The 27,185-nt window shown below is 39.4% G+C and overlaps 1 protein-coding gene across 1 annotated transcript; it reads left to right on the forward strand.

Annotated features, from left to right (window-relative positions):
* Window positions 1–1,876: 1,876 nt before the first annotated feature.
* On the forward strand, window positions 1,877–26,941 carry unc119b (unc-119 lipid binding chaperone B). Its single transcript, XM_028457432.1, has 5 exons — window positions 1,877–2,524; window positions 6,454–6,564; window positions 24,527–24,632; window positions 24,710–24,882; window positions 24,972–26,941. Exons 1-5 carry the CDS (start codon window positions 2,287–2,289, stop codon window positions 25,082–25,084), a joined length of 741 nt encoding a protein of 246 aa, XP_028313233.1. The 5' UTR covers window positions 1,877–2,286; the 3' UTR covers window positions 25,085–26,941.
* Window positions 26,942–27,185: the final 244 nt, after the last annotated feature.

A 27,185-nucleotide genomic window follows, 5' to 3' on the forward strand; every position in this document is an offset into this window, starting at 1 on the left:
TGTCTTTTTTGCTTGTAAACCTATAATTAATTAACTCTGACCTTTTACATCGACTACGATGTTCATTGTGCCCATGTTTTCTTCCTGAGGGTTATTCCATAAAGGAGGGCTAACAAACTCTTGAGTCTATCCATAAACTCTGGGTCAACATACCCCGCGATGGGAAACTCTGGGTATCTGATTCCATTACAGCTGGTATGAAGTGGGTTAATCAACCCTGAGTATGTGAACCTTGGGTTACTCATGCGCACGTGTGCGATAAAAAGCCATCATCAATGGATAAGAGATGACTCGAGCTGCCATGACAACCAAACGGAAGAGAGGGATTTATTCACCCCAATGGGTGAAATAAGCCGGTGTTTGAGGAATATGAGCCTGTTCTAAAGGTGCGTTCAGTCTTCAGTGACTTTAGTGGCTTAAATCACCCGTAATTTGTCACACTTTTTGGTCACTTCATCACTTTACTGCTTCAGTGACGTGACGAGCAGGGAATAATATGAATAAAATGTGTTTGAGGAGACGTGGCAGAAGCAAAGGATGGCTGCATAGAGAGCCCTCCCGTTACACTGGCTATAAAGACAGTGACTGCCGCTTGATATCGAATCAATTATATTGATTTTTAATGTAATATTGTCGCCAGAGTCATCTCGACGTACTAAAAAATGTCATAAACAAAACACTGAAGTGGGACGCAAACCCGCAACCCATCACTTCCAAGAGCAGCGTCAGAATTCACCACACCATCATAACTTAAAAGATGCACAATCTACAGATTTAACTGTATAACAATATAAAACAATAATCCAGCCTTAAAAGTGGATTCATTTAAATTTTCATCTCCTCCTTTATATTATCCACAGGTTTGTATTCAGGGAACTTTACTACAGACGTCAGTAGATGTTTTAATGCAGATCAACCTCTCAGTGACTTTCACGTAACGCTCTGTATCCACAATGTTATAAAGAAAACTACCGTTTGCACAAAAAAAAAAAGAAACGTAAAGCAACACAACATTAGAAATGATGTGAACACGTCTGTGGTGTGTGATGTTACTAATGTGTTACAGAGAAGAGTGTTAAGGTTCATTAAAGTGTTCAGAAACAGTGTTCAGGTGGGCAGAGCCAGGTAGAAACCCAGAGTTTCTTTGATAAAACCTGACAGCGACCAGGTTTAGTTCACGGACAATGTTGCCATGGTAACATACACAGAGAAGAACATACCTCCCGTTTAGGAATGGGATACTCAGGGTTTCCCTCATTTCAGCCCAAACATACTCAGAGCTGGAACATAACCTGCTTTATGGAATACCCCTCCGGTAACACACTGCCTTATGGAATCATATAGTGTTTGATCTTGTAACTATTTAAATATTATAAATGCAAATTTAAATAAAAGCTGATTTAATAATAATAATAATAATAATAATAATAATAATAATAATAATAATAAATAAATAAACCAAGGCTGCTCTGAGCTCATTCAAAAGCTCCAAAATTACATTGCTGGGTAAACCATATGGTTCATAAAAAGACAATCCCCAACTCGTGTTTACTGTATTATTTTTACACGTGAACATTCATGAAATCATGCCTGCAGAGGAAACACATCCCCACAGTGCCACCTGCTGGTCATTTTTTGTAACTCCGTTCGTGCGTGCTGGTCGCGAGCATCAGCTTAATTTCATGTCAAAATAAAAAATGACCCAAAAATGGATCTTTATGTAGCTTTTGTAAACCATTTTAATGATCTATCACCCTCTGTGATAGATCATGTGCCTGCTTTATATTATCTCTCCGTCTATGCTTTTATTCTGACACAATCACTTCCGCATGTCGGCTGAAAAAAAGCCAGACCACGTGACTTCGTGTCACGTGATTTCGTTTGTCGTTTCAGAGTTCAGAATGGAAAAAGGAAACAGCTGATTTTCTATTTTCAATTGTAAAAGGGAAAAGGAGAAAATGACACGGGCCAATCAAAAAACGGGCCAATTTGGATTTGTTTTATGGTTTTTTGATTAAAACGGTTTTCTTGTTTTTTGTTTGAAAAGCAGAGGAAGAGAAACGGTTATTTCATTTTGGTTTACAGATGAATTTGGGATTATCCAATGATACCCAGACCGACCAGACCGGGTTACACTTAGTCAGTAACTATGACAACTTCCAACGTCGTCAGCCAATCGCAACTTCGCTTTTCTGTCCACAGACACGCTCAACGCCATCTTGAAATTACACAGTTTTCTAACTCGTCTTGAAGCAGGTTTTTGTTTGTGCGTGTATTGTGTGCGGCATGGACGGCTACAGAAGCAAACCCAAGCAAACTGTAGTGAGCACGGGGCAGTCAGACGCTAACAACAGCTTGGAGACAGTTCACAAGAATCCGAAGAGCGCCGGAGGTATGCTAAAGAAGCTAAAGTCGAGGCTTTGCCAGACGGAAAAGTGGCCCGAGGTTACCGAAGATGAGCTTCGGGCTATGGGTCGAGACATTTTACCGGACCATGTCCTTGGTCTGCGGGCTGTCACAGAAGGTACGTGAGGGCCATGGTATTCTGCCTTATACAGAGGGCTATAACAGAATAATTATTAAAAATAATGCACAACCCATTCTTGCGTTACTTTTAAATTTGTATTTCATAGCTCAATTTGACACATTTTCTAATGGTAAGCATTTTACCATTTATATATTGCGATTCTAACTGATATGCCTATTTTTCAAATATAATAAATCAGGAGATCTTATGGCTACATTCAAAAGTAATTAGAGGAATCGTTCAAATTTTACACTATATTAGTCTAATTCAGTGATTCTCAAACAGGGGTGTGGATACCACTTATAGAGTGAGCATCTTGAATAAAATGATAATGTGATTTATTTATTTTTCCCAAAGTCTGGCTAATTTTTTCAGTAATACTACACATAGGTTTGGCTGTGGCATGTTTTTGTTTGCATAATAACCTCATCAATGTAGATTATTGAAAACATGTAAGCCACACTACGAGATCTCCTGTATTAAAATTACAACGTTTTTGATTTTGTCAGGATGGCCGAGTGGTCTAAGGCGTTTCGCTCATGGATTCTTCTTTCCGCTGTCGTGGGTTCGAATCCCACTTTTGACATGTATGTTTTTTTTCTTCATTTTAACATGTTTAACATGGCAAATTCCACCTTTAAAAATACATATCCGACAAAAATAAACATTTAGGGTATTTCCTGGGTTAGGATTAGGGCTAAAATAAAAGGGTTAGCGGGGTAGCTAAAAAATAAATATGAGCTAAAAATACAACTGACTTTTAAATCATGTGGTGCACCTATCACGTGACCTAAACTGGTCAATAAGGGGCGCTGCGTATGCATAGATTGGTGGTCTAGTATGGATACAAATATTTGTCAGATTTTTTTTTGCCACCTTCAATTAAAGTAGGGTTTCTATCTACCATTAGAAAAGCATTGTCTGGGGAAAAAAAGTGACAAATAGAGATAAAAGAAAAGCATTGTCTGGCTCCTTGTTTTGGTCTTCAATGTAATCCGCATTAGAGTAAATTGGTAAATTGTGCTATGATTGTCTTTTTTAGGCCAAAATTTTCCCAGTTGTACATGCTTGGAAACGGGTTACATTTTACATTTTAAGCCACTTCACCTCAAGGATCATCAGTGTCGTTTCCACTGGTTGGACTGTCACCAGTGACCACTGCTGGTGTTTAAAATGCAAACGTAAATAATGTCTAACTAAGGGAATGTGGGAAATAGTTCCTAAATACCTAGTGCTGTGATTTATTGTAACACAAATTTAAGTGGCCACTTATGTCAACCTGAGAAAAATATTTTTGTAATCATCTTAAAGGAAATAAAAACTCATCAATTTTAGGTCATTCCTTTCAATGAGTAGCCCCCTCATCCACAGTTCTCTTGAAGTTATAATCACCTCCCTCGTCACCAACCTGAACTCTCCCATGTTTTAGGGCTGGACGGTATATCGGTTCATACCGAATACCGGTATATATTTTTGTTATGATATGAGTTCTTAATATACTGCCATACCGGTGTAATTGATTACACAACTTTTGGAATGCTGCGCCGCGTTTCAGACCGGACCCTTTTTAACGTTGCACTTCTAAATAAGAAGGTAAACAGTAGTGCTCTGGTGTTAGTTGCGGTGTAAATGGACAAGAAAGACACGATTGAAAGCTCCGAAGCTGCATGTGAACGTGTGTCTGTGAACAACACTCACAGACAAGGAGGCACGGTTAGTTTAGCATGTCAGCAGTTCGGCAGTAATACACAAAAAAAGAGAACAAAGGATCGCAATTTGTAATTTCTATAATGAGCTGCATACAAAACGCTACCGTATTCACCATAAGAAACAATGAGTATGCAGCATTTAAAGCTAGAAATAAAGCTAATGCTAAGCTAGCGCGTCAAAAAGCCATTGGGCTGCTGTTGCAAACTTGTATTACTACTAGTGTGGAATTATTCTACATTTACTCATGACAATAAAATAGACCATCCTAAATCAATCTACTGCAGTAATTCCTCTTTCTTTTCTTTATCCTCTATTTATCTCTTATCCTTATATTTATCACTATTATTATTATTGCTGCTGGCTCGTGTTTTTGTTCCGTGCACTGACTACCAAGTGAAATTCCATGTGCTGTTTTTTTTTTTTTTAAACTGTACTCGGCAAAATAAACCATTCTGATTCTCAACCAGCAGAAAATGCTGTGAACACCTGATTATGCATGAAAAAAAAGAATTCCGTGAAACCGTTAGAATTTAGAAAAATACTGTGACATAAATTTTTGGTCATACCGCCCAGCCCTTATCCCCTATTTTGTCAATGGAAACCCAGGCTACCCAATGTGCAGCTCATGCTTAACGTATGTCTGTATTTTGGTTTCTCCCAGAGCCAACAACAATGGTGCTACTTCCCTTCTCTCTGCCAACACTTTGCTGGAAGTGGAGTCGGTGCTATAGTGTTTCTTATAATTACTCCAAGGGGTATGAACCTGAAAACAGATGCTGAAATTTCAGTTGCTGTTCTTTTAGGAGTGTTCATGAGCACCTGACACCAGTTTTCGTGTTGATGCTAAATGCATATCATAAATAGTGCATTGACAAAATATTTTACATAATTATGTCCATGATAGCATTACATTTGACTTCCTTAATGTTAATTTTTGTGCATTTCTGGTATGTTTTTTGGAAAATGACCATATGAGAAGGTACGCTCCGGGAAGATCTTTCAAGGATTCATACACCTTCACTGCAGTGCTGATAGCTCACTCTGACGACCCCTACAGAATTATGATACCTATAATCATAATGATTATCATTACACAAACTACTCTCAAATAAGCCTCCATACCATGTAGCAGTTAATTGTAGGAAGACTTCTACGAATGTAGCTTCCTTATTTACACAGAGCCAGTGGCTCTGCGTAATGATGGTTCTGAGGCATCATGACGTCGGGCACAGAATTCCTCACTCCACCTATCCACACGGTTGTCACAGACAGATGTAGTGTCAACTTCTGTAACCCAATAAAATGTGTTTACTTGCAAGCTTCGGATGCCACAGAAGTTAACTGAGGCCGGAGTCTGTAATAGCTGTAGTATAAGCTATAAAGCTTTCATAGACACTATAATTATACTCTTAATTTTTCAGTCTGCCCTCTCCTACACCCTGAGTATAGACAGCGGGCTGTCGGGCCGTCTACATCCTCATAATATTGAGTGTTTCATATCTATAAGGCTGAATGAATCCTTCAAGTGGAATGTCTATCTGCAACACATGCTCCGTTTCACTTGCATGTGAATGGAAACCATTTTAAGAATCAGAATAGATTTTTTTATTGCCAAGCACAGTTTAAAACAATGTAAGAAATGTGACTTGGTGGATTGTGCTCAAAAACCAAAACGAAGACGTGAACTTCTCCAGAATCAAACTTTGATGACTGTGCTTCAGACATGAAAGGTCAACTGGTGTCACCTTGGGACCCACATTTTACCACGGTCATTAAATCGTGACCCAGTTTTTTTTTTTTTTAGAATTCAACCAACCAAATTAATTCTTTCTAAAAATGCTGTTGAAAACACATGTATATAATCTTTTTTAAAACATAAATCTATATATTTTCCTGTGTACCATACATTTCACAGCATGCCTGTCAAAAGAAAAGTTTATTTCAAAAATAAAAGACAAGTCCAACATGAGAGATATTAAGTATTGACCAGTTGTCCGCGACCCATCCAGTACAGGTCCGCGACCCACTTTTGGGTCCCGACCCACCAGTTGAGAATTCATGCTTTAAAGTTTTTTGATAGTATTTTGTAGCTGTTTATTTTGATGGCCTATCATGAGTGTTGGATAGTAAGGGCCCTGTTAGCTGAAGTTACCTGCTTAGTTGAGATACCCTTGCTTTAATAATTACTTTAAATACTCTGTTTATTTATATTGCAGACTATCTTTGCAGACCTGAAGACAATGTCTTCAGTGTTGACTTCACTCGCTTCAAAATCAGAGATCTCGAGACGGGCACAGTGCTGTTTGAGATAGCCAAACCTAACAGCGGTAAGTTTTACTGGGATGTTTGTGACCACACTGAGCTTTGTATTTCTGTTTGAAATGTGACCAACCTCATTAGGATGCACATTGTAAGCCATTTCCATGCATCTATATTATTTTATTGTGTTCACTGCATTAACTGAAATATTTTTTTTAAAATTTCTTTTCATTTCTTTCTTTTTTATTACTAGTACAGGGCCCGTCAGAAGTATGAATTCATATAGTAGGAGCTTAAGTAGAGCTGTCAATTATGGCCAAATGAGTATGTGTATGAAAGTTGGATTCACAAAGAGTTGTACATACTCTGTACTCTGTAGTGTTATAAAGGGGTATATTTTTGGGTGCAAAGTAAAATAGCGTGAGCGATTTTCCTGGTTTAATTCTACGGGACATGGGCATGATAAATGTTTGTTGTTCTTTTTTTTTTTTTTTTTTTTTTTTTTTACTCATTTTTTGTATTTTGTTTGTTTGGTGTATTTTTCTGTAACGTATGTTTTTTGGAGTCAATATGTGTATTTTTGTATCTTTCTGTTGTATTTTTGTATAATTATTGTTTTTTGTTGTGTGTGTGTGTGCGTGCGTGCACTCCTTCACAGGTTGTTGAAATGCTTGAGAGACCAAAAAACAATGAACCCAGAAGTACCACAACGCGATCGAACTTTGAAGCAGTTATCTCAAAACAAAATGAAAATAAACATTTTGCAATACACTTAAAGAACTTTTAGCAGTACACACAAAATACCCCCAGCCTGTGAGGCAGATAGCAAAATAATAGGTGACATGTAGGAGGTAGCAGTGCACCTTTGGATGAGAGATCATCCATGTTCAGCAAAGCTCAGAGGGAGAGGAGGAAAGGCGTTTACGAGACAGAAAATGGCGCTATATACAGAGTTGACGTTCCCAGCAGCGCACACTCGACCAGAGCATGTGTGGAACTCATGGATAGTGTGGCGGCGGTGAGATAAAACCATGCAGTGACACTCTGTATGTCCGGGAGGAAGAGGAAGTTGCGTGTGTGCAGAATGATGGGAGAGAATGTTGGAGGAACGCCAAAATACAGTAAGAAATTCATTCAACTCTGAACCAGATAGCAAAATAATAAGAATTTTGCCATCAAAAGCCCGGTCTCAGTGTTTTTTTTTTTTTATGTTTTATATAAGGAAACAATGTTCAGATGTTAGAGTTGTCACTAAAGCAAAAGAAATAACTTTAAAGTCACTGACAGGGTTTTTTTACAATAGCTTTTTTCTTAGCTTTTTGCTCTGAAATGAAGATTTGTGTAAAACTTGCTCTATTCAACGGCTTATTACAAATGAACGAAATGAGCCAGAAATAAATGGGTTTTTTTTCCTGACAGTAGAGGCATCAGTCTTTCAGAATATGGTGTCAGATTTCAGATAGTCATAGTAGAAAATATTCTGTGGGTGTTTAAAATCAGTCAAAATGCTCAAAAACGGCTGGCACTGGGGGGTAGAAAATCTGAAAATGGCTGGCACTGAATGAGTTAAAATAAACGTTTAGCAACACCAAATAAGTCAAAAATTATTGATGCATACACTCGGCGTGTGTGCAAGCTTGTAAAATAGTTTCAGGTCGAACAGTCGACACGTCAGGGAGAAATTCCCTCCAAACACACACAGAACTTCCTTGATTTATTAGAGAGATTTGGAGATTGACAAAAGTACAATATCCCCCCTGATGGTCAAAACTAAAGTTGGGAGGCAGCCCTTAGGACTAGTCTCAAATGCAAATGCAGGCTGTTCAAGTCTGTTAAAAACAATAATTGACTTTTTAAAGCCCCTTTGTTCAATATCAATCTTTTGATCTGCCACAATAATGTAATTTAAATGAAAATACCTCAAGTTGAGGGCACTTCTCAGCAATTTTTAGGTGAGTTTAAAAAATATCTTGACAGCACTAGTTACAGTAAATAAATATACTTGTACATTTTTTGCTATTTGTTTTTTTAATATAGAAAACAGGCCTGTATATGCTGCTGGTTTTTTTTTTTTTTGGTGCCCTTGGCAAGATTTTTTTTTTTTGGCCTCCCCCCTTATATGGCGTTTTTTACATTTACATTATTGTTATTATTATCAGAATCATTTATAACACTTGCATAGTGGTGTTCACCATACCCATAAATACACTTTACATAAGGCGAAAACATTAGCAAAATACTTTTTTGACATTTTATTTAATTTTGATTAAAGGGTTTCTCATAACACATATAAAAGAACACAAACAAGTAAATAAAAGCCAATTTAAATTTACATCTTAGTAACAGGTTCAAAATACAAATTATTAATTAGGTGTCTTATACTAATAACAAGTTCAAACAGGTGCCATTAATACAGGTAATGAGTGGAGGAGTGGAAGTTACAGGTCTGTGAGAGTCTTGCTTGTTTGTAGGTGGCCAAATACTTATTTTACCAAGGGATTTACCAATGAAATCATTAAAAATCCTACATTGTGATTTTCTGGATTTTTCTTCTCATTTTGTCTCTCATAGTTGAGGTATACCTATGAAGAAAATTACAGGCCTCTCTCATCTTTTTAAGTGGGAGAACTTGCACAATTGGTGGCTGACTAAATACTTTTTTGCCCCACTTTAAAAGTAAATGAAAGTTATTTATGAAGTATATTGACACAGAATACTAATGATACAAAAGTTTACATATTGAATGCAGTTTTATTAAAAGTAAAAATATCTTGTCTGAATTAGAAATTTTAGCTTTATTCTTGATAATTTATCCATCCATAATATGTTTACCTGTCTATAGATCACGTCAAGTCATTTAATATATACTGCATATACAGTATATATTGATTGAAATAAATTAGGCCCCAGCTTTCTCTGTTAAGGTAATCCTAGTTGTATATCTAATAATATTATCTTCATCATCGTCAATATATATGGGTATAATTAGAAATCAGAGAATGACAATCTACTTGACCTAATAGAAGACATCATCTTTTATAGCTCTCCAAATATCCCAATTCTCTTCTCTTTATTGGTGGGGACTTTAACACAACTTTTGACAATACTCTTGATAGATGGCCTCCATCACAGCTCTTTCCTTATAACACAAAATGAAAATTGTTTATGGAGAAAATTAATGTTATTGATGTATGGAGAGAAAAAATCCCTGATGATAAATCTTTCACTTGGAGTTACCGTTTGTGTACAAGACAGTCACACATTGATTTTTATTTAGTATCCAACTCCATTGATGAAAATAATGTTACAGCTAATATCCTTTCCACTTCCTTATAATCTTCATATTGAAAATTGAACTATTCCCCGTTTGCACATAAATCAGTTACAACTGAGAAAAAAATAAAGAAATAATTAGCACATTTTTGAAGAAAGCTAACATAGAGAAATCCTATAGTACCAATTGGGAGCTCTTTTAGTTTGAAACGTGCACGTTCCTGAGAAGGTATGGAAGTTTTATTGCCAAATCTAATTGAAGAATTGAAGAAGATGAGATCATTTCTAAAATTGCCTTATTTTATCAAAGATCCCCTGATAATATTTCACAGGAAGATAGATTGAATCTACTAGACCTCCAAAGTAAACTTGATGGTATTTATCAATGTAAAGCAGAAGGAGCCTTTGTGAGATCTAGGAAGAAACGGCTCAAGGAAGATCAGTAGAACTACTTTTTCAGGCTTGAAAAACATTGCCTAAAATTTAACTCCATCCACCAGTTAAACATTAATGGTGTGATCTCTGATGATACAAAGCTAATTTCTGCCATACCTTCTAAGATAATTTATATAATTTGAATTACAATGACACTGCTGCAAATTCATATTTAAGTTTGATGAAGGACGTGAAAATAATAGATTTAGGTGAAAATAATTATTGTGATGCCCCTTTTACTCTGAAGGAGACTCTTGATTCTATTGACTCACTTAGAAATAATAAATCTCCTGGGACAGACAGCCTAACTGCTGAATTTTACAAGTGTTTTTCCAGTCATTTAGCGCCATTTCTATTACAGGTATTCAGAGACAGTATTGAAAATAATGATGACACGGCTCCAAACAAATGTACATTCATCCGGTATTCAACAAGTCCTTTGAAGACTGCATTACAATCAAAGACCACCTTAAAGGTTCCCTTTTTTGAGTGATACACCCCATGATGCTGTATGTACCATAGCTCCCCATCAGTCTCTTCAGCTGATCTAGTGGTACAGTTTCAACATAACCTTCTGTGAGGACCCTGAATGCATTGTTCTGCAATGCAATGGTTATTTGGCATGCTGGGATTTTCTTGCTTGAAAGGCAAGTCTATACAGTATTGTCCGTTTGTCATTTTTGCCGAGTAACTCACGATATCCAAGAATTTTACCTCCTCTCGAGACATTTCGTCTGTTTCCTTGCTGGTTTCACTGAAGTCATGGTTGTACTGTTTGATTAACAACTACTCTCGGTTCACAATGGATATTCAATTGACAGCAGCAGCACCATTTGCATCACTAATGATGTCTCCTCTCAGTGGACCGGAGATGACCCCCACCAGTAGGATCATTGCTGCATATGGTCCGTTTCCTTCGCTGTTGACCAGCTCCCAAGCTTCTGATACCTTTGACTTATTTGTCCCAATAAGAAGAATGCCAGAGTCTATTTCGTGAATTTTAATATCCTTCAAATAAGGCCATTTCATGAGGTCTTCTTGTCTGGGAATGCTGAGCTGGGAAACAGGCATAGTTCTGTGTGTGAACACATCAGGTAATAGAGTAAAATTGTCTTTATCCAAACTTGATATTTCCAAACCTGAGATATGATGACTGGTAATCTGTTTCACTTGGTTCATGGTCTGCAAAAGAATATTGGTTCTTTGTCCTGTTATATTTAGTCTTCTCATTAAGCTTTCTGTGCAAAAGGTAGATGTACCTCCCATTATTCATTCTTCTTCATCTGTGGACACTGCACCAATGTGTGACCACTCTTATTGCAGCACAAACAATTTTGATATATGGGGTTTGATACATTTGTTTCCTTTCCATTTGTTGTCACATTTTCTTGTTCTTGTGGTTCTATAGGTGTTCCAGTTGTTGCAAAACTGCTTCCTCTTGGTCCTGATTTTCTTCTTGGTTTAAATGAGTTAGAGCTTTTCACAGTTGCAGCTGGCTTAGGATCCTGGATGTTTCCGAAAAATGGATCTGACAGTACCTTCATTTCTCTCTCTATGAAGTCCACCAGGTCAGAAAACGTAGCTCGATGTCCAGATATTGTCTTGTAGTTGACATGCTCTATTCCTCCTTTTGTCTCTCAGCTTATAAGGCAGTTTCAGAAGTATGGTCTTCATATTGGAAACAACATTTATTTGTTCTATGTAGGTGAGATGTGTCATTGTGTTACAACAACTTCTGAGGAACAATGTGAAGGCTTGTAATGTTTTTGAATTCTCCGATTTGATTACTGACCAGGCTGATGCTTTGTCCATATGTGCAGTGGCAATTATATATTAGTTCCCAAAATGTTCTTTGAGAAGATGTTTTGCTCTTTGATAGCCTTGGGCTGGAGGCATATGTTGGCAGCTGTGGACTAAGTCTTTTGCATTCCCTCCTGTGTATTGCCCTAGGAAATGCAAGCAGTCACTGTGGTCTTGAGTCTTTTGTACCGCTCCTCTCTCAAATGCCCTGATAAAAGTTTCATACAGCAAAGGATCTCCGTCATAAACAGGAATGTCTCTTGATGGCAGGATAGAAGAGAGATTTTGCTGAACCAGAAGAACAGTAATGTAATTTTGTCTCTGAATTATGTCACAGATATCACTTTGGTTGTAAGGATTAAATTCAGGTGGCGTACTGTGAACATACTTTTGTACACCTTCGTGTGCATATAAGTCTGGACTTTATGCCTGTGAAGAGAGTTTTGGGTTACATGGGTCACATCATGAGCTTTAATTGATGGTCCATAAGTTGTTTGTTGGTTTAACAACCTGTTGCTGGGAGAAAAATTCAGTTTCTTTCCACATATCCTGTCCTTGTTGCACTTGATCAGGATACTGTTAACTTGCAGGTGCATTCAACTTAGCTGATCCTTCCTTATGAGCAGTTTGTCTCAAATATGAGTTGCTGCCAGCTCAGTCTCTAGTTCCAGTTGTTCCTTCTTTCTTTTCAATTACTCCTCTTGGGCTTCAAGCTCATGCTTTTTCCTCAAGGCAGCAGCTCATTCCATGAGTGCAACCTTTTCTGCCTCAGCTTTAATGCAGGCAGATGAAGTTGAAGATACACGTGATAAAGTTGAAGATACACGTGATGATAATCTAGATTTGAGGCTTAATTTTGGTTTTGAGGCGTTTGACACACTGTCATCAGGTCCAACAATATCTGAGTTTACTTCATCTTCTTGTGTGGCGATTTGACCTTCAGCAGTGGTGTGTGGTTTCAGTCCAACTTCAGATAACCACATTTTTACATCTTGTATGAAGCCATCATTTATTATAATTTTTTGTTTACTTCTTTACTTCTGACATGTTTCAACGAATAAAATCATGCCTTTTGCAGTGGGCCAGATAACTCATGTTTCCTTCATGGAATCCTTTTCAATGTCGCCATCTTGTGGCTGAACGTCGGAATTGACAGCAGACATTTGTGCATGAACACATCATGATGATGCAATGTTTTAAACAGCTGATGTGCTAGTCACCAATACACTGTTTCAAGCAGCTGATGTGTTGCACGATTGTAGCTTTCATTTAGCTGACTCCACCATAGCTGCTGTCCAATACAGGGCTTCCTGTAGCTTGTCCAATAAAGCTTAATGATTGCATGTACCCAGTCTTTTGTGCTCCGGTGGTTTCCAATTCTCCCGCAGGAATCAGTGTAGGGCAGGTGTCATTTCCAGTTGATTTTGCTTGGACGCCAGGTATGTGAAACAAAACAATCTTCTGTCAACATCTCATTCATCTTATTCGGTTTGAATTGTTGCAAATTTCAGTCATAGAGCAAATTTCACACTTAATTGTATAGGAAAATTTCCAATTTTTGTTCCTTTGTCCAATGATTGCCATTAACACACAGGTAGGAGTGAAGTCTTACGCAGATGCAATCAATGATATTCCAGCCATTTGTAGTTGAGTTGATGGTTTATTTGAGGGATTTGATGGATAAAATTAGAACAAAACATACCATTTCCTGCTGTTTGTCTGAGTGCTGGTTTGACCATGAATGCCGGTCTGGTGAGAACTGTATGTGCTCCCCCTACCTGTACCTCCCCTTCCTGTCACCTATGCCACAATACACACCCCAGTGCCTTCAGTGTCCCTAGTGGAAAATAATATATAAGACTTATCCACAACTAAATAACATGTGTGGTGGCAAAATTGATTAATTATGTATACTCATATATTTGCTTTTTGATCTCATTCAACTTAATACCCCAATTTGTAACTTTCCACGCCTGTCTGATGTCTTTTCCTCTTCCTGCAAAGTCAGTGGGCCCATACTCCCATAATACAGCTTCTCTAAACGAATGTCAGTTGGCCTCAGTTTAATCTCGAAGGCCAGAGCACGTCCAAACCCACCCCAGACATCACATACACACACACATCATATACACATACACACACACTCACTCACACACCCCCCCCCACACACACACACACACACACACACATCTAACTTTCACCCTGACATCGGAGGTATCACCTCCGGCAGACTGACCTTTCCCCCCTGGTCTCTTCTTTGCTGTCTGTGGAAGGGGGAGGTGGGACAGTGGGGTATAAAAGTGTGTGAAAGGAACATTTGGGCCCTTCTTCGCGTCTCTCCTTTGGCCAGAGGAGACCACTTCTTTGTCTATCCCGCTTTGTACCTTTTTATTTAGTTTAGATTAAATAATTTTTTATTACTTCATCATCTCTCCTGTCTGGTCTTCATCATTTATCACCACAGAGTGTGTTTTCAAGTCAAAGACGAGGTAACCGTAAATTTCACCGTAACACATGCCAAAAATAAACACAAAATGGCTCCTACAAAAGTGAAGAATGCAATGAACGCATACAGCAAACTGTCTCTCACTGCTGATCTATGGGCACGTGTAGCTAATGAAGTCTACCTTAGAGTGACCTGTCACTACATTCACTATGGGACAAATAAAGAGGCTGAAATTAAATATGTGGTGTTTTTTTTTTTTATCCGATTCATCGAATAATTTATTAACCGATTAGTCAATTATGAAACTAATAATTTGTTGCAGCTCTAGTTGAGATGGAGCTGGAAGACAAATCAACAGAACTCAGACACATGCCTTGATGTCCTGTCAGCCATTTTCTCTTTCCCTTACCTTCTCAACTACCTATTTTACCTCACCCCAGAATTTCTGTTTTCACAACATTTCAAATGAAAATTGTGTTCACATTGTTATGTCTAAGGTGGGCCCATAATAGAAATATAAGGTTTCAATAGCCAGGACAGAAATTAAGCTGCTAATGTGGGTTGGTTACATTTTCTTAGAGGGCCTAATTTTAGATCAAAGATCCACATAGCATTACTCAGTGAAGGATCTGATAAAAGCATTTTGGTGTTTGGTTTGTTCACAGGTTCCAGTCAATTTTGATTTCTAGTTTTTGTCCACTGATATTAAATGAGAATTGTGTTACAATAAATATAATTTAGGACAATGTTGATATTTTTGTTCTCTTTCCACATTAATGAACACATTTGAAGAATGTTCTTGAACAACCGATTATTATTATTATTATTATTTCATTTTTCTTTATTGTACATTAATAACATTGACATCAATGCCTTTAATTGTAAAATAATATATTTTAACTTTGATCTGTATTTCCATTGTAAGTTTGGTCTTAAATTTTTTTTAAGGTGGTTTTAAAAAAAAGTCTTAAATATAACTTCTTCCTACCTGTAGTCACCCTGAATAGGAGACGAGGAAGCAGATTCATCCTCACGGTTTCAACTCTGGTCTAGCAGAGATGGGGGGAGGACTTCCCAGTGTCAGATCACTCCCCACTTGTTTAGTTTATTATAGTTTGCATCAAAAAGATTTGTAGTTTGAGGAGTTATAATAATTCCTAGGTACCTAAATCCTTGTTTAGACCAGTGAAATGATACTGTATTGTTAAATTGATTTGGTCATATCCCTGATATCATCATTGCCTCCAATTTATTTTGATTAATTTTATATCCTGAAATATCTCCATAATCTTTTAGACACTGCATGAGTCGAGGTATTGAAGTAAGAGGGTGTTTTATAAAGGTCAAAATGTCATCTGCAAATAGGGAAATTTTATGAATTCTCCCCCCACTATCCTCAGTCCCTACAATCTGATCATCTTGCCGTATAGCCTCTGCCATATGGAATCGCAGGAGTGCCAAAATGAAAAGGAAATAAATGTGGAAATATAAATAGAATCAATAATTAAAAAATATACAAATGTAGTCATATTCTTTTTGTATTTTGTCTTTGCTTTTGCTTATTCCATTTTGTCATTGCTTTTTCAGTATTGTCTTTGTTTTTCCATTTTGTTATTGCCTTTTCTGTTTTGTCTTTGTCTTTTCCCTTGCATTTTGACATTGCTTTTACTTGATGCCAACGACCCGCCCACAGCAAGTGCTGTCCAGGGTGACTAGACGATACTGATCACATGATTCCTGCTTGCAGTGGCTATGTATTAGGGCAGTGGCTATCCGTACAGTTGCCGTATCAATATACTGACGTTCTATCCATACGCAGCGCCCCTCATTGGCCAGTTTAGGTCACGTGATAGGTCAGTCATTGGCCAGTTTAGGTTGCATGACTAAGACTAAACCTAACCGTAAACCTAACCCTATAAGACTATGTATGTGTACTTCGGTAAATGTACCAATAGCACTGGGGGTTGTTCGTACGGCAACCGTACAAATAGACACTTTCATGTAGGTATTGGCAGGCTTGGGAAGTAACAGATTACAAGTAACAGCGTTACGTAATCAGTATACAATAAACATGTAACTATAATACGTGACAGTATATTTTAAAAAAAACATGTAATCAGATTACAGGTTGTTTTTTTTTTTTCTATAAAAACAGGGATTTTTTCTGGGGAATTCAACACGTAAAAAAACTGTCAGCCCCCCTCTCCGGTCGGGTGGGAGGTCTCGCAATAATCTACCGGGAGAAGTGGAAGATCTCACCTCTCTCCATCCCATCTTCCACATCATTTGAATCAGTGTCTTTGCAAATAACCGGACCAACACCGATCATAATAGCCACTGTGTATCGTTCATCCAAAAACAATAAGGATTTCATCAATGAATTCTCTTCACTTCTCACCCACCTCTGCACCCTCTCTCCCAATGTCATTGTGCTTGGTGATTTTAATGTCCACATGGACAATCTGAAACTTACTCACTACTGACTTCACATCATGCCTGGACAGTTTTGGTTTTCAGCAGTTTATGAATTTCCCTACCCACTCAAAGGGTTATATCCTTGACCTGGTCTGCTGCTCTGGTGTCTCCCCTTTTAACTGCTCCTCAAATGAACTCCCCATTTCTGACCATATATTTGTATCTTTTAGTTTAAATCTGGCCATCTCCAAAATTAAACCATCACACACCATTTCATTTCGTAACATCAAGAACACTAATATGACAACTCTCACCACGAGCATCGAAGCCTTCCTCAACATCAGCACCCCCTCTACCACAGATGAACTGGTTTCCCTCTCCAACAACAGTCTTCATACTCTGCTGAACTCACAGGCCCCCCCTTAAAACCCGGACTGTATCATTCACCCACTCTGCTCCCTGGTTCACTCCCCAGCTCCGCCACCTCAAAGCTAAAGGACGACAACTAGAACGTCTCTACAATAAAACTGGCCTTACTGTTCACAAGGAACTGTACCACCACCACACTCTTCTATATAAGGACTCAATCAACACAGCCAAGGACTAGTACTATGCTATTCTCATCAGTGCTGGTGTTGGGAACACCCGGACTCTGTTTTCTTTAATTAACAACTCCCTTCGCCCACGAGACTCTCTTCCCTCACACTTCTACTCCATTGATCACTGTACTTCACTCATGAACTTTTTCAACACAAAAATGTATAATATTCATCAGAAACTGACCTGTCACACCTCCTGCAGTCTACTCCCTCCTGTTCCCTCAGCTTTCTCATTTCAGCCACTCAAGTTTTCACTTTCTCTCCTCTGCTGACATATCTGAACTCATTAGGAAATCCAAACCATCCACCTGTCAACTAGACCCCCTCCCGACTCCCCTGATCAAAGCCTGTCTCCCCTCTCTGTCATTTTTGGTTACCTCTATCATCCACTCCTCCCTTTAATCTGGTTCTGTCCCCTCAGCTCTCAAATCTTCTGCAATAACTCCCATTCTCAAAAAACCTGGCAACTTCAATAACCTTTGTCCCATTTCCAATCTACCATTCCTTTCAAAAATCCTGGAAAAAACAGTTGCATCACAAGTCCACTCCCACCTCTCCATTAACAACCTGTACAAGCAATTCCAATTCGGTTTCCGCCCCATCACAGCACTGAAACTGCACTACTCAAAATAACCAATGACCTCCTTATGTCAGCAGACTCTGGATTCCTATCCATCCTCATCGTCCTCGACCTGAGTGCAGCTTTTGACACCATCTTCCATTCCATCCTCCTCCATAGACTGGCATCCATTGGTTTATCAGGCACACCCCTGGACTGATTTTCTTCATATCTCTCCGGCCGCACCCAGTTCATTCAGTTAAAAACATTCACATCCCTTCTCAAACTCAACAGTGACCAAACTGAGGTTCTCCTCATTGGTTCCAAATCCACTCTCACAAAATCAAAAAGCTTCACCATCAACAACTCTTCCGTCTTCCCCTCCCCTCAGGTTAAGAGTCTAGGTGTCGTCCTTGACGGCACTCTGTCATAAAACCCACATCGATAACATCACTCGGTCTGCATACTTCCATCTTCGAAACATCAACCGTCTCCGTCCCTCCCTCAACCCGTCAGGCACTGCCAACCTTGTCCACTCTCTGGTCACCTCCCATCTGGATTGCTGTAACTCCCTTCTGTCAGGTTTTTCCCAAAAGTCCTTACATAAACTACAACTGGTTCAGAATGCTGCAGCCCGGATCATCACCAGAACACCTTTTATCCACCACATCACCCCTGTTCTCCAACAACTCCACTGGCTCCCAATCACATACCGTATTGCTTACAAAACTCTCCTCCTAACCATCAAGGCCCTCCATAACTGTACTCCTCCACATAAACACACCCAATCGGACCCTCAGATCATCTTCCTCTCTGTCTCCTCATCCCTTCTGTCCGCATGACCACCATGGGGTCCAGAGCCTTCAGCCATTTTGCCCCCCACCTTTGGAACTCCCTCCCACCTGACATCCGAAACATTGACACACTGACCATCTTCAAATCACGTCTCAAAACCCACCTGTTCAAACAAGCCTACTCACTCTGATTTCCATCCACTACACTGCAAAACTTGTTTTAAATTAGTTTTTTGTAAAAGTGTTAACTACCTCCTTTTTAAATCTCTAATTTGTATGTTTTATATTTACTGCTTTGTAATTCTTTGTTTTTATTGTTGCTATTTTTAACTCTGCTTGTAAGGTGTCCTTGGGGTTTTTGAAAAGTGCCCATAAATAAAATGTATCATTATTATTAATGCGACTCGGCCTCTACATTATTATTTAATGTATGAGTGGGGTCAGGTTAAACATTTAATTATTTTATTTTATATTGTGCATTTTTGGAATGTCATTGCTAAATAAATATTTTCATATTTTTTATTGATTTATTCTTTTAAGCATTAATATTAATTTATACAATTGCAATGTTTTTATTTTAGAGGTTACTACACATTCAGAGCCAGAAATGCAATGGGGGACTAATCATTTGCATAATAATTTCTTTCGGTGTTTCAGTTTCGGCCAAAAAATGTAATTTGGGTGAATTCCTATTGGAAACTTCTGCATCATGTTTCATTTAAATCTTAAAAAAGAAACAATATCACAGTAATACTTGCATTGGATTTTATATAGCTCTTTATCAACTGAGACTCATAGTACAATGTGAATGATCTCTGCCTGCTGTTAAAATGTTGTCATCCAGAGATTTTTGCTATTACTCTGTATTATTTTATCTGCACTGTGCGGTAAGTTATAAGCATCCGGCCGGGAAAAGCAGCCAACGACCTGCCTCGTGTAGTCGGAGCCTGTGACCCCGTCCCCATGGGGAAACGGTGCTGCAACCCTAGGCTGCCTTGGAGGCAGACAAAATCTATCAGCCTGTTCTACTGGCTGTCCTTTCCGCTGATGGCTACTAGATGTTGACCTCTGGATCCGCTGTTGAGGAGCGGTAGTGGAAGCCCTGGATCTGCCAGGAGCTGCTCTGGGCCTCTGGAGGCCTGCCAGCTGCTGTCGGGTCGTCCCTGCCTGGCCGGAGCGCTCTAGGGCGTTGAGGGCGCCTGACCCAAATGGCTCCACTTAGATTTCAGCAGTGGTCCCTTCTATCACCAATGCTTGTGATAGAGAAGCTGAGAGGGCCAGCATAAGGTGGGAGAGGGAGTTACTGACCCACCCCATGCGGGCCACTGTGTTGTATGCCTTCAACAGCAATTTGTCCATTATCTTGCACTGGGGTCAAGGACACCTAGCGTTAGTCTTTAACTCACTCAGTGCCCCCGACGAGATATCTCGTCATTTCAAATCCGAAGGCTCAGCACCATTGACGAGAAACTCGTCATTTGCGTTTTTTCATGGGGATTACTAGAAAACACCCTGGCGGGGGTCCCTCATCAGTATCTAAGCTGTGGGGTGTTGTAGTGACCAACTGTAAATGGTAAATGGACTTGATTTTATATAGCGCTTTATCACCACACTGAAGCAGTCTCAAAGCGCTTTACATATCAGCTCATTCACCTAATCACTCTCACATTCACACACCAGTGGGACAGGACTGCCATGCAAGGTGCTAGTCGACCACTGGGAGCAACTTAGGGTTCAGTGTCTTGCCCAGGGACACTTCGACACATAGTCAGGTACTGGGATCGAACCCCCAACCTCTTGATCAGAAGACGACCCTCTACCACCTGAGCCAACTGTGCCCTGACGAAGGCAGCGGTGCACCTTTAGATGAGAGATTAGCCACTGATGCTACTATTAGCTGGGTGGGAGAAGGAGGAACGAGTGAGAATATGGCACTACAAAGTGATATTGTGACGTATCCAGCAGCTCACAGCACCACATACTAACAGAGAACATGTGTGGACCTGAGTGGATTATTGATAATGTTGTGCTCGTGAGATAAAACCATCAACTAACCGGGCTAAACCGGTCTGTGTGCAGACTGACGGGAGGGAATGTTGGAGGAACGCCAAAATACAGTAAGAAATCCATTCAACTCTGACATAGACAGCAAAATAATAATAATTTTGCCATCAAAAGCCCGGTCTCAGTGTTTTTTTTTAATGTTTTATATAAGGAAACAATGTTCAGATGTTAGAGTTGTCACTAAAAAAAATAGCTTTAAAGTCACTGACAGGGTTTTTTTTTTTTTACAAAAAGGCTGTTTTCTCAGCTTTTTGCTCTGAAACTAAAGATTTGTGAAAAACTTGCTCTATTCAATGGCTGATTACAAAAAAACGGAACGAGCCAGAAACAAATGTTTTTTTTTTTTTTTTTTTTTCATGACAGTAGAGGCCTCAATCTTTCAGAATCTGGTGTCAGATTTCAGTCATAGTAGATAATATTCTGTGGGTCTTTAAAATCAGTCAAAATGCTCAAAAACGGCTGGCACTGAGGGGGGGTAGAAAATTTGAAAACGGCTGGCACTGAATGAGTTAATGACTCATCCAGAGACACAGATGTGATAGCTGGCTCTATAGCTGGTATTTGGCCCAACTCATACTTGGTGGGGTCCTGCATAGCTGCTCGGGCCCTGGCATCCCAGTTGGAGTGGGAGAATGCCTTGATGTCTCTCCAGCAGGCGTGAAGCTCCCTGACATAGTACTCTGACGGAGGGACTGAAAAGACACTCTGCACCTGTTATCGCCTGAAGCGCTAACGGAAGCAGGGTTTTCCTGTGGGACATCAAGCTGCAGTCAAGCACGGATTATAGACCCCCTAGGGGTGTCCTCAGCCCCCCACAACAGGCCCTGCCCTGAGGAACAGGATAATGACTCAGAGGCATGCGACTGGGAGTCCACCCCAAGATCTGCAAACTGCGTCGCTGATGCAGCGATGGCTGGAGAGCCTTCAGAAAGTCTTTCATCTGACCCAGCTCAGCCGACAATCAGTCAACCTTGGCTGCCAACTTATTACCCCTTGGTTTCTTGGCCCTTAGGGCCACCACAGCCCCCTCGGCCGGTTGTTTGACCGCTGGGACCTGGCAGGAGTGAAGTGGGTCGTGTTGGCCCCCTCTAAGGCCTACTCCACCTCTCTCAGCCTGGCCATGCGTACTGATCATGGCATGTAGCCACAGTTCATGCATGGGATTTCGGACAACCCTGTCAGGCAGTGCACACAAGAGTAGGACATGGCGACAGGTTCTAAGCAGCCTATGCTGCGAAGGGAACCCCCAATAAAGCAGCAGGGCGGGTTGTTAGCTCGAGCCTGAGCACTGCTACTACTGACGTGCTAGCCACACTGGCTGAACGGAAGCTGTGAAAAACTAGATTTGCTCTAAGTGCCTTGTTAGCTTGAGCGGGAGCACTACTGCTAAATACGCGCTACTGTATTGAAAGGAAAATGACAGCTGAAGCTTGATAAGGAAACTAATGGGGCTGTTCACTGCCTGTTAGCTCAAGTGAAAGCACTGCTGCTAACTGCAGACTAAACCCTGTGGAGCAGTCACAATAATGTAAAGCGACAGCCGAAGTTGTGAAAAACACTGACCGGTGCTGCAAATTGCGTCGTTAGCTCGAGTGAGAGCACTGCTGCTAACTAAAAACTAAACCTTGTGTAGCTGTCACAATAACAACGTAAAGTGACAGCCGAAGCCGTGAAAACATTGACCAGGGCTGCAAGTCGCCTCGTTAGCACAAACGAAAACATTGCTGCTAACTGTGGACAAAAACAACATAAAGCGACAGCCAAAGCTGTGAAAACAATGGCTGGGGCTGCAAATTGCCTCGTTAGGTCAAGTGGAAACACTGCTGCCAGCTGCGGACAAAAACCACATAAAGCTACAGCCAAAGCCGTGAAAACACTGACCGGGGCTGCAAATTGCCACATTAGCTCGAGTGGAAACACTACTGCTAACTGTGGACAAAAACAACAGAAAACAAGCCGGTTGTATGATATCGTCTAAAGTTAGTTTCAATAGTTGCGGTCTTTCCACATAAACATAGATTGTCATTATTTTTTAACTGTGTCAGGCTCAGGGCGGCCTTGGACATAAGCGAGCAAAGCAGCAGACTGGTTACATTAAGGCAGTGGCTATCCGCACGGTTGCTGTATCAATATACCAACATTCTATCCATATGCATTGTCATTGTCCCAGTTTAGGTAAGACTAAACCTAACTGTAAACCAACCCTAAAAATTGTTACAATATAGGGTTATAACCTAACCATAACCCTAAACCTAACGCTACGTACGTGTATTTCGGTAAACGTACTAATAGCACCGGAGGTTTTCCGTACGGCAACCATACAAATAGGCACTTTTTTTCATTAAAAACTGACCTTAAACAACTGTAAATGGACTGATATGAAGACATTGGGCAGTGTGGAGGTCAATTCATATGGAAACATCAATTGAAACTCATCAAAATATTGTGAATCTCCATTGATCACTGAGATAGAAACGGAGTAGCAGCTGTTAACCTGCAAAAACACACACAAACATAGTAATAACATACAATCGCCACACACATGACAATAACAATCCTTAACTTATTCACTGCCACCCATTTTAAGAGCAGCCAACCCCATATTGCCAGACATTTTAGATGATTTTCACTGATATTTCAAGACCCACAGAACATGTTGTACTATGACAATCCGAAATCAGAAACCAGATTCTGAAAGATTAGAGACTCTACTTTCATCAGAAAACAAATGTTTTGTTTATAGCTTGTTTCATTCTTCCATAATCAGCAGTTGAATAGAGGCAAGTTTCACACAAATCTTCAGTTTGTGAGCAAAAAGATGAGGAAAAAGACTTTTTTTGAAAAATCTTATCAGTGACTTTGAAGCATTTTTTTTTTTTTTTTTTTTTTTTTTTTGCTTTAGTGACACCTCAACATTGGTTTTTTTCTATAAAACTATAAAAACAACACTGCGACCGGGCTTTTGATGGCAAAAGTGTTATTATTTTGCTATCTGGTTCAGAAGTGAATGGTTTTCTTACTGTATTTTGGCCTTCCTGCAAGTCTCTCCCCCAGTCATTCTCCCCATACGCAACTTCCTCCTTCTCCCAGACATGCCGAGTGTCACTGCTTGCCCCATTTTTTTGATTGTTTTTTCTCACCATTGCGACACTCTCAATAGTCCACTTAGTTTCACACATGCTCTGGTCGAGTGTACCCTGCTGGGAACTTAAGCATCAACTCTCGTAGCGCCATTTTCTGTCTTGGAAACTGTTTTCCTTTTCCTCTGAGCTCTTCCCATCATGGGTGATCTCTCATTCAAAGATGCGCTGCTGCCACCCACATGTCACCAGTTGGTCACTACATCATGGTACAAGTTTGATATTCACAGGAGAGCGTTGTCACACTGTTTCCTAGCAACCCCAGCCGAAAAACACAATTGACGTTTTTAGACGTCAATGGCAGTCAGTGCGTTAATGACACTAGTGTGCGATGGCACAATGTTTGAAAATCAATGAATACAGCAACATACAGTATAGTATTATGTTCCTTTAGGCCTGGTTGATTGTCTTCAATCGATTGGTTTTGGCTGTTAAACTCATAGCCTTATGTATGCTAGTCTGGTTTGTCAGAATTTGTCTGGTTAAGAACAGCTTTCTGTTCCAGGTGCAGTAGAACATGAGGACAGTGGTGATGTGAACACCAGCACAGGTCGTTTTGTCAGATACCAGTTTACACCAGCATTCCTTAAACTTCGCACCGTTGGTGCTACGTGAGTTACCAGACTTCCTGAAATCAACAATTGGCGCAACACCTTTTTCATTGCTCATCTGTACTTCCTGTTTGCAGTGTGGAGTTCACTGTGGGTGAAAGGCCCATTAACAGTTTCCGGATGATCGAGCGGCATTACTTCCAGGGAAAACTTCTCAAGAATTTTGACTTTGATTTTGGCTTTTGCATCCCCAACAGCTGCAACACGTGTGAACACATTTATGAGTTTCCACAGCTTCCCGAGGACCTGAGTGAGTTTGTATCTTTGATTCTCATCCGCTATTTTTTTATCATAACATTCAATGCCTTAGTTTTTACTGTTTCTCTGTCTTTATTGTAGTTCACCAAATGGTGGAGCACCCATATGAGACGAGGTCTGACAGCTTCTACTTTGTGGACAACAAACTCATCATGCACAACAAGGCAGATTATGCCTATAATGGTGGAGTGTAATTCCTAAGGGGAAACATTTGTGCAATACCTCCCAGGGGGTAGAATTTCTGAAATACACTCCCTAACAGTTTCTTTTTGGGAGGATTGAAGTATTTTTTCTTTCATGAACTTCATTTTGGTTAAGTTACTCCTTTGCATCTTAAACATTTGTTCCTGCGATGTCTCACTCATTATTTTCCTTAGTAGATCTGATTGAATCCTTGCTTTGAGTCATGAAAGTGTCCAGTCATCTTCCAAAAATGTTGCCTGAAGTTTCCTGTCGTCTCTGCTGGAAAGGGACACATTGGGGTCACAGACTATTCATGGCAAACCTCATAAAATCTCTTCAGATTCAGTTACAGTACAGTCCGTACAGAGATTTATCTGGTGAGGTTCAGTCAAACTGACTTTTGAAAGTAAGTCATCGCTAGTTATTTTACAGTATTGTTGTAATAGAAGAGTAGCAGAGGTATTTATGGCTTTGAGAGTTCTTCAGAGTTTTCTTAACCAATTCCTCCACTATATCTTTTCATGTCATGATTATGGTCCAACATTTAGTGTTTTGGCCTAATCTGGTCAGACATTTCTCAGATGAAGATTAATCTGATTTCGTTTCATCTGCAGCAAAAATATAATGCCCTTTGAAAAGCTGCTTCAGTAAATAAGTGCCACCGTATTTTGTTTTTGCAGCAAGTACGATGCACTTTTAATGGAGCAACCTGCTATTTGGTTTACGCAAAAAAAACTAGTGCCCTAATTAGTATTAAGTTAATTAATTCAAATCTTCCCAGACTTTTTTTGCAGTTTGCTGAGAGCATCAGTGAACTGTTTAGCATTATGTTGTTATGTCACCTGATAAGAGAGTAATGGTGCAATGTGAAGGTGTTTGTAAAGATGATGTGTGCTTTAATTTGTGTAGCTGTTCTAATGTTTGGTTTTTACAAAACTGCAAAACTCTGGGATTTAAAAAGTAGCACCTATGTTACAAGACAAGTTTGTACTTTGTGATGTCCATGTTTAGTTATCTTCATTCAAACAGGTATGTATACGTTCTGCTTAGGTTTCACTTTACAGTTGACTGTGTTTGTTTGATGCTTTGATTTGCAAAAGGCCTATTTTAGTTACTTTATACGTGATTTTGTTAAAATTGTTGTTCTTGATAGAAACACTCCATACGCAATGTAATGTAACATTTGACAGCACCCCAAAAGGAGCGTCAATCTGTCAAGGGCTTAGCTTGGTTAATCATTACCTACAAAAGTGTAAATGCCATATCTGTGCAGGTTAAATCGAAAAATACTAGTTTAAAATTGTGATTTGGCATTTCCACATAAAAAACTGTCAGTAATGTTTCATATTTTATGTTATAATTTGTAGTTGTCCTGAAGGTAATTAAGATCTTTAACAAATTGTAGCACAGCAAACATCCAGCATTGCTTACAAGCTGTTTGGTATTTTGCATTTAAATGATCACATACTGAATTGTGTGGATTCTTTACGTTATGTAATTGAAGGTTTCCTCTGATTTACCAGGTGTTTTATACACTGATCTGCTTTGTAATGGGACCATTCACTTTGTAACAGTAAAGTCTGACAGACTAAAGGACCAGTGACATCACTAGAAGTCGTAGATGGAAATACTTTAACTGTAAGCTCTTTGGTCCTGTATTGTATTTTGCTTCTTGGCTGCTGTAGCTGGGAGATGGTTTTCTTTGTGTTTTAGCCATTTAAGGTCAGCCTTCAAATTGTTCCAGTGCCTTGAGATGTGAGTGCATGGTCTGCACAAGAAGATCACGTAATCAAGACAAACATTTATGGATTTATTCTCCACATGGTTGCATAGATTACATTTTTGTACATCAGCTGTTTGTACAAATCCATGTCAAATTTGTAAATAAAATTGTTCAATTACAAATCCGTGCTTGTGATTATCAACAGGATATTTCATGCAAATATAGATTTTTATTTTTTTTAATTTTTTTTTGCAATTAATATTTCATTTAGCAAACGCATTTACCCCAATCAACATACAGCATGAACAGCTAGGGTTAAGGGACTTGCTCATCATGCCACAGTGTTGGCCCAAACTATATTGGAACTGGAGACCCTCTGATTACAAGCC

This window comes from Gouania willdenowi, chromosome 9 (assembly GCF_900634775.1).
Source record: "Gouania willdenowi chromosome 9, fGouWil2.1, whole genome shotgun sequence".
Lineage (NCBI taxonomy): Eukaryota > Metazoa > Chordata > Actinopteri > Blenniiformes > Gobiesocidae > Gouania > Gouania willdenowi.

Bases quoted from the DNA above. Each gene is read 5' to 3' on its own strand.
- unc119b (XM_028457432.1), top strand. From the start codon at position 2,287: ATGGACGGCTACAGAAGCAAACCCAAGCAAACTGTAGTGAGCACGGGG. The intron at 6,565-24,526 runs GTAAGTTTTACT...TTTCTGTTCCAG, and splicing joins GATAGCCAAACCTAACAGCG to GTGCAGTAGAACATGAGGAC. The intron at 24,633-24,709 runs GTGAGTTACCAG...TCCTGTTTGCAG, and splicing joins CTTCGCACCGTTGGTGCTAC to TGTGGAGTTCACTGTGGGTG.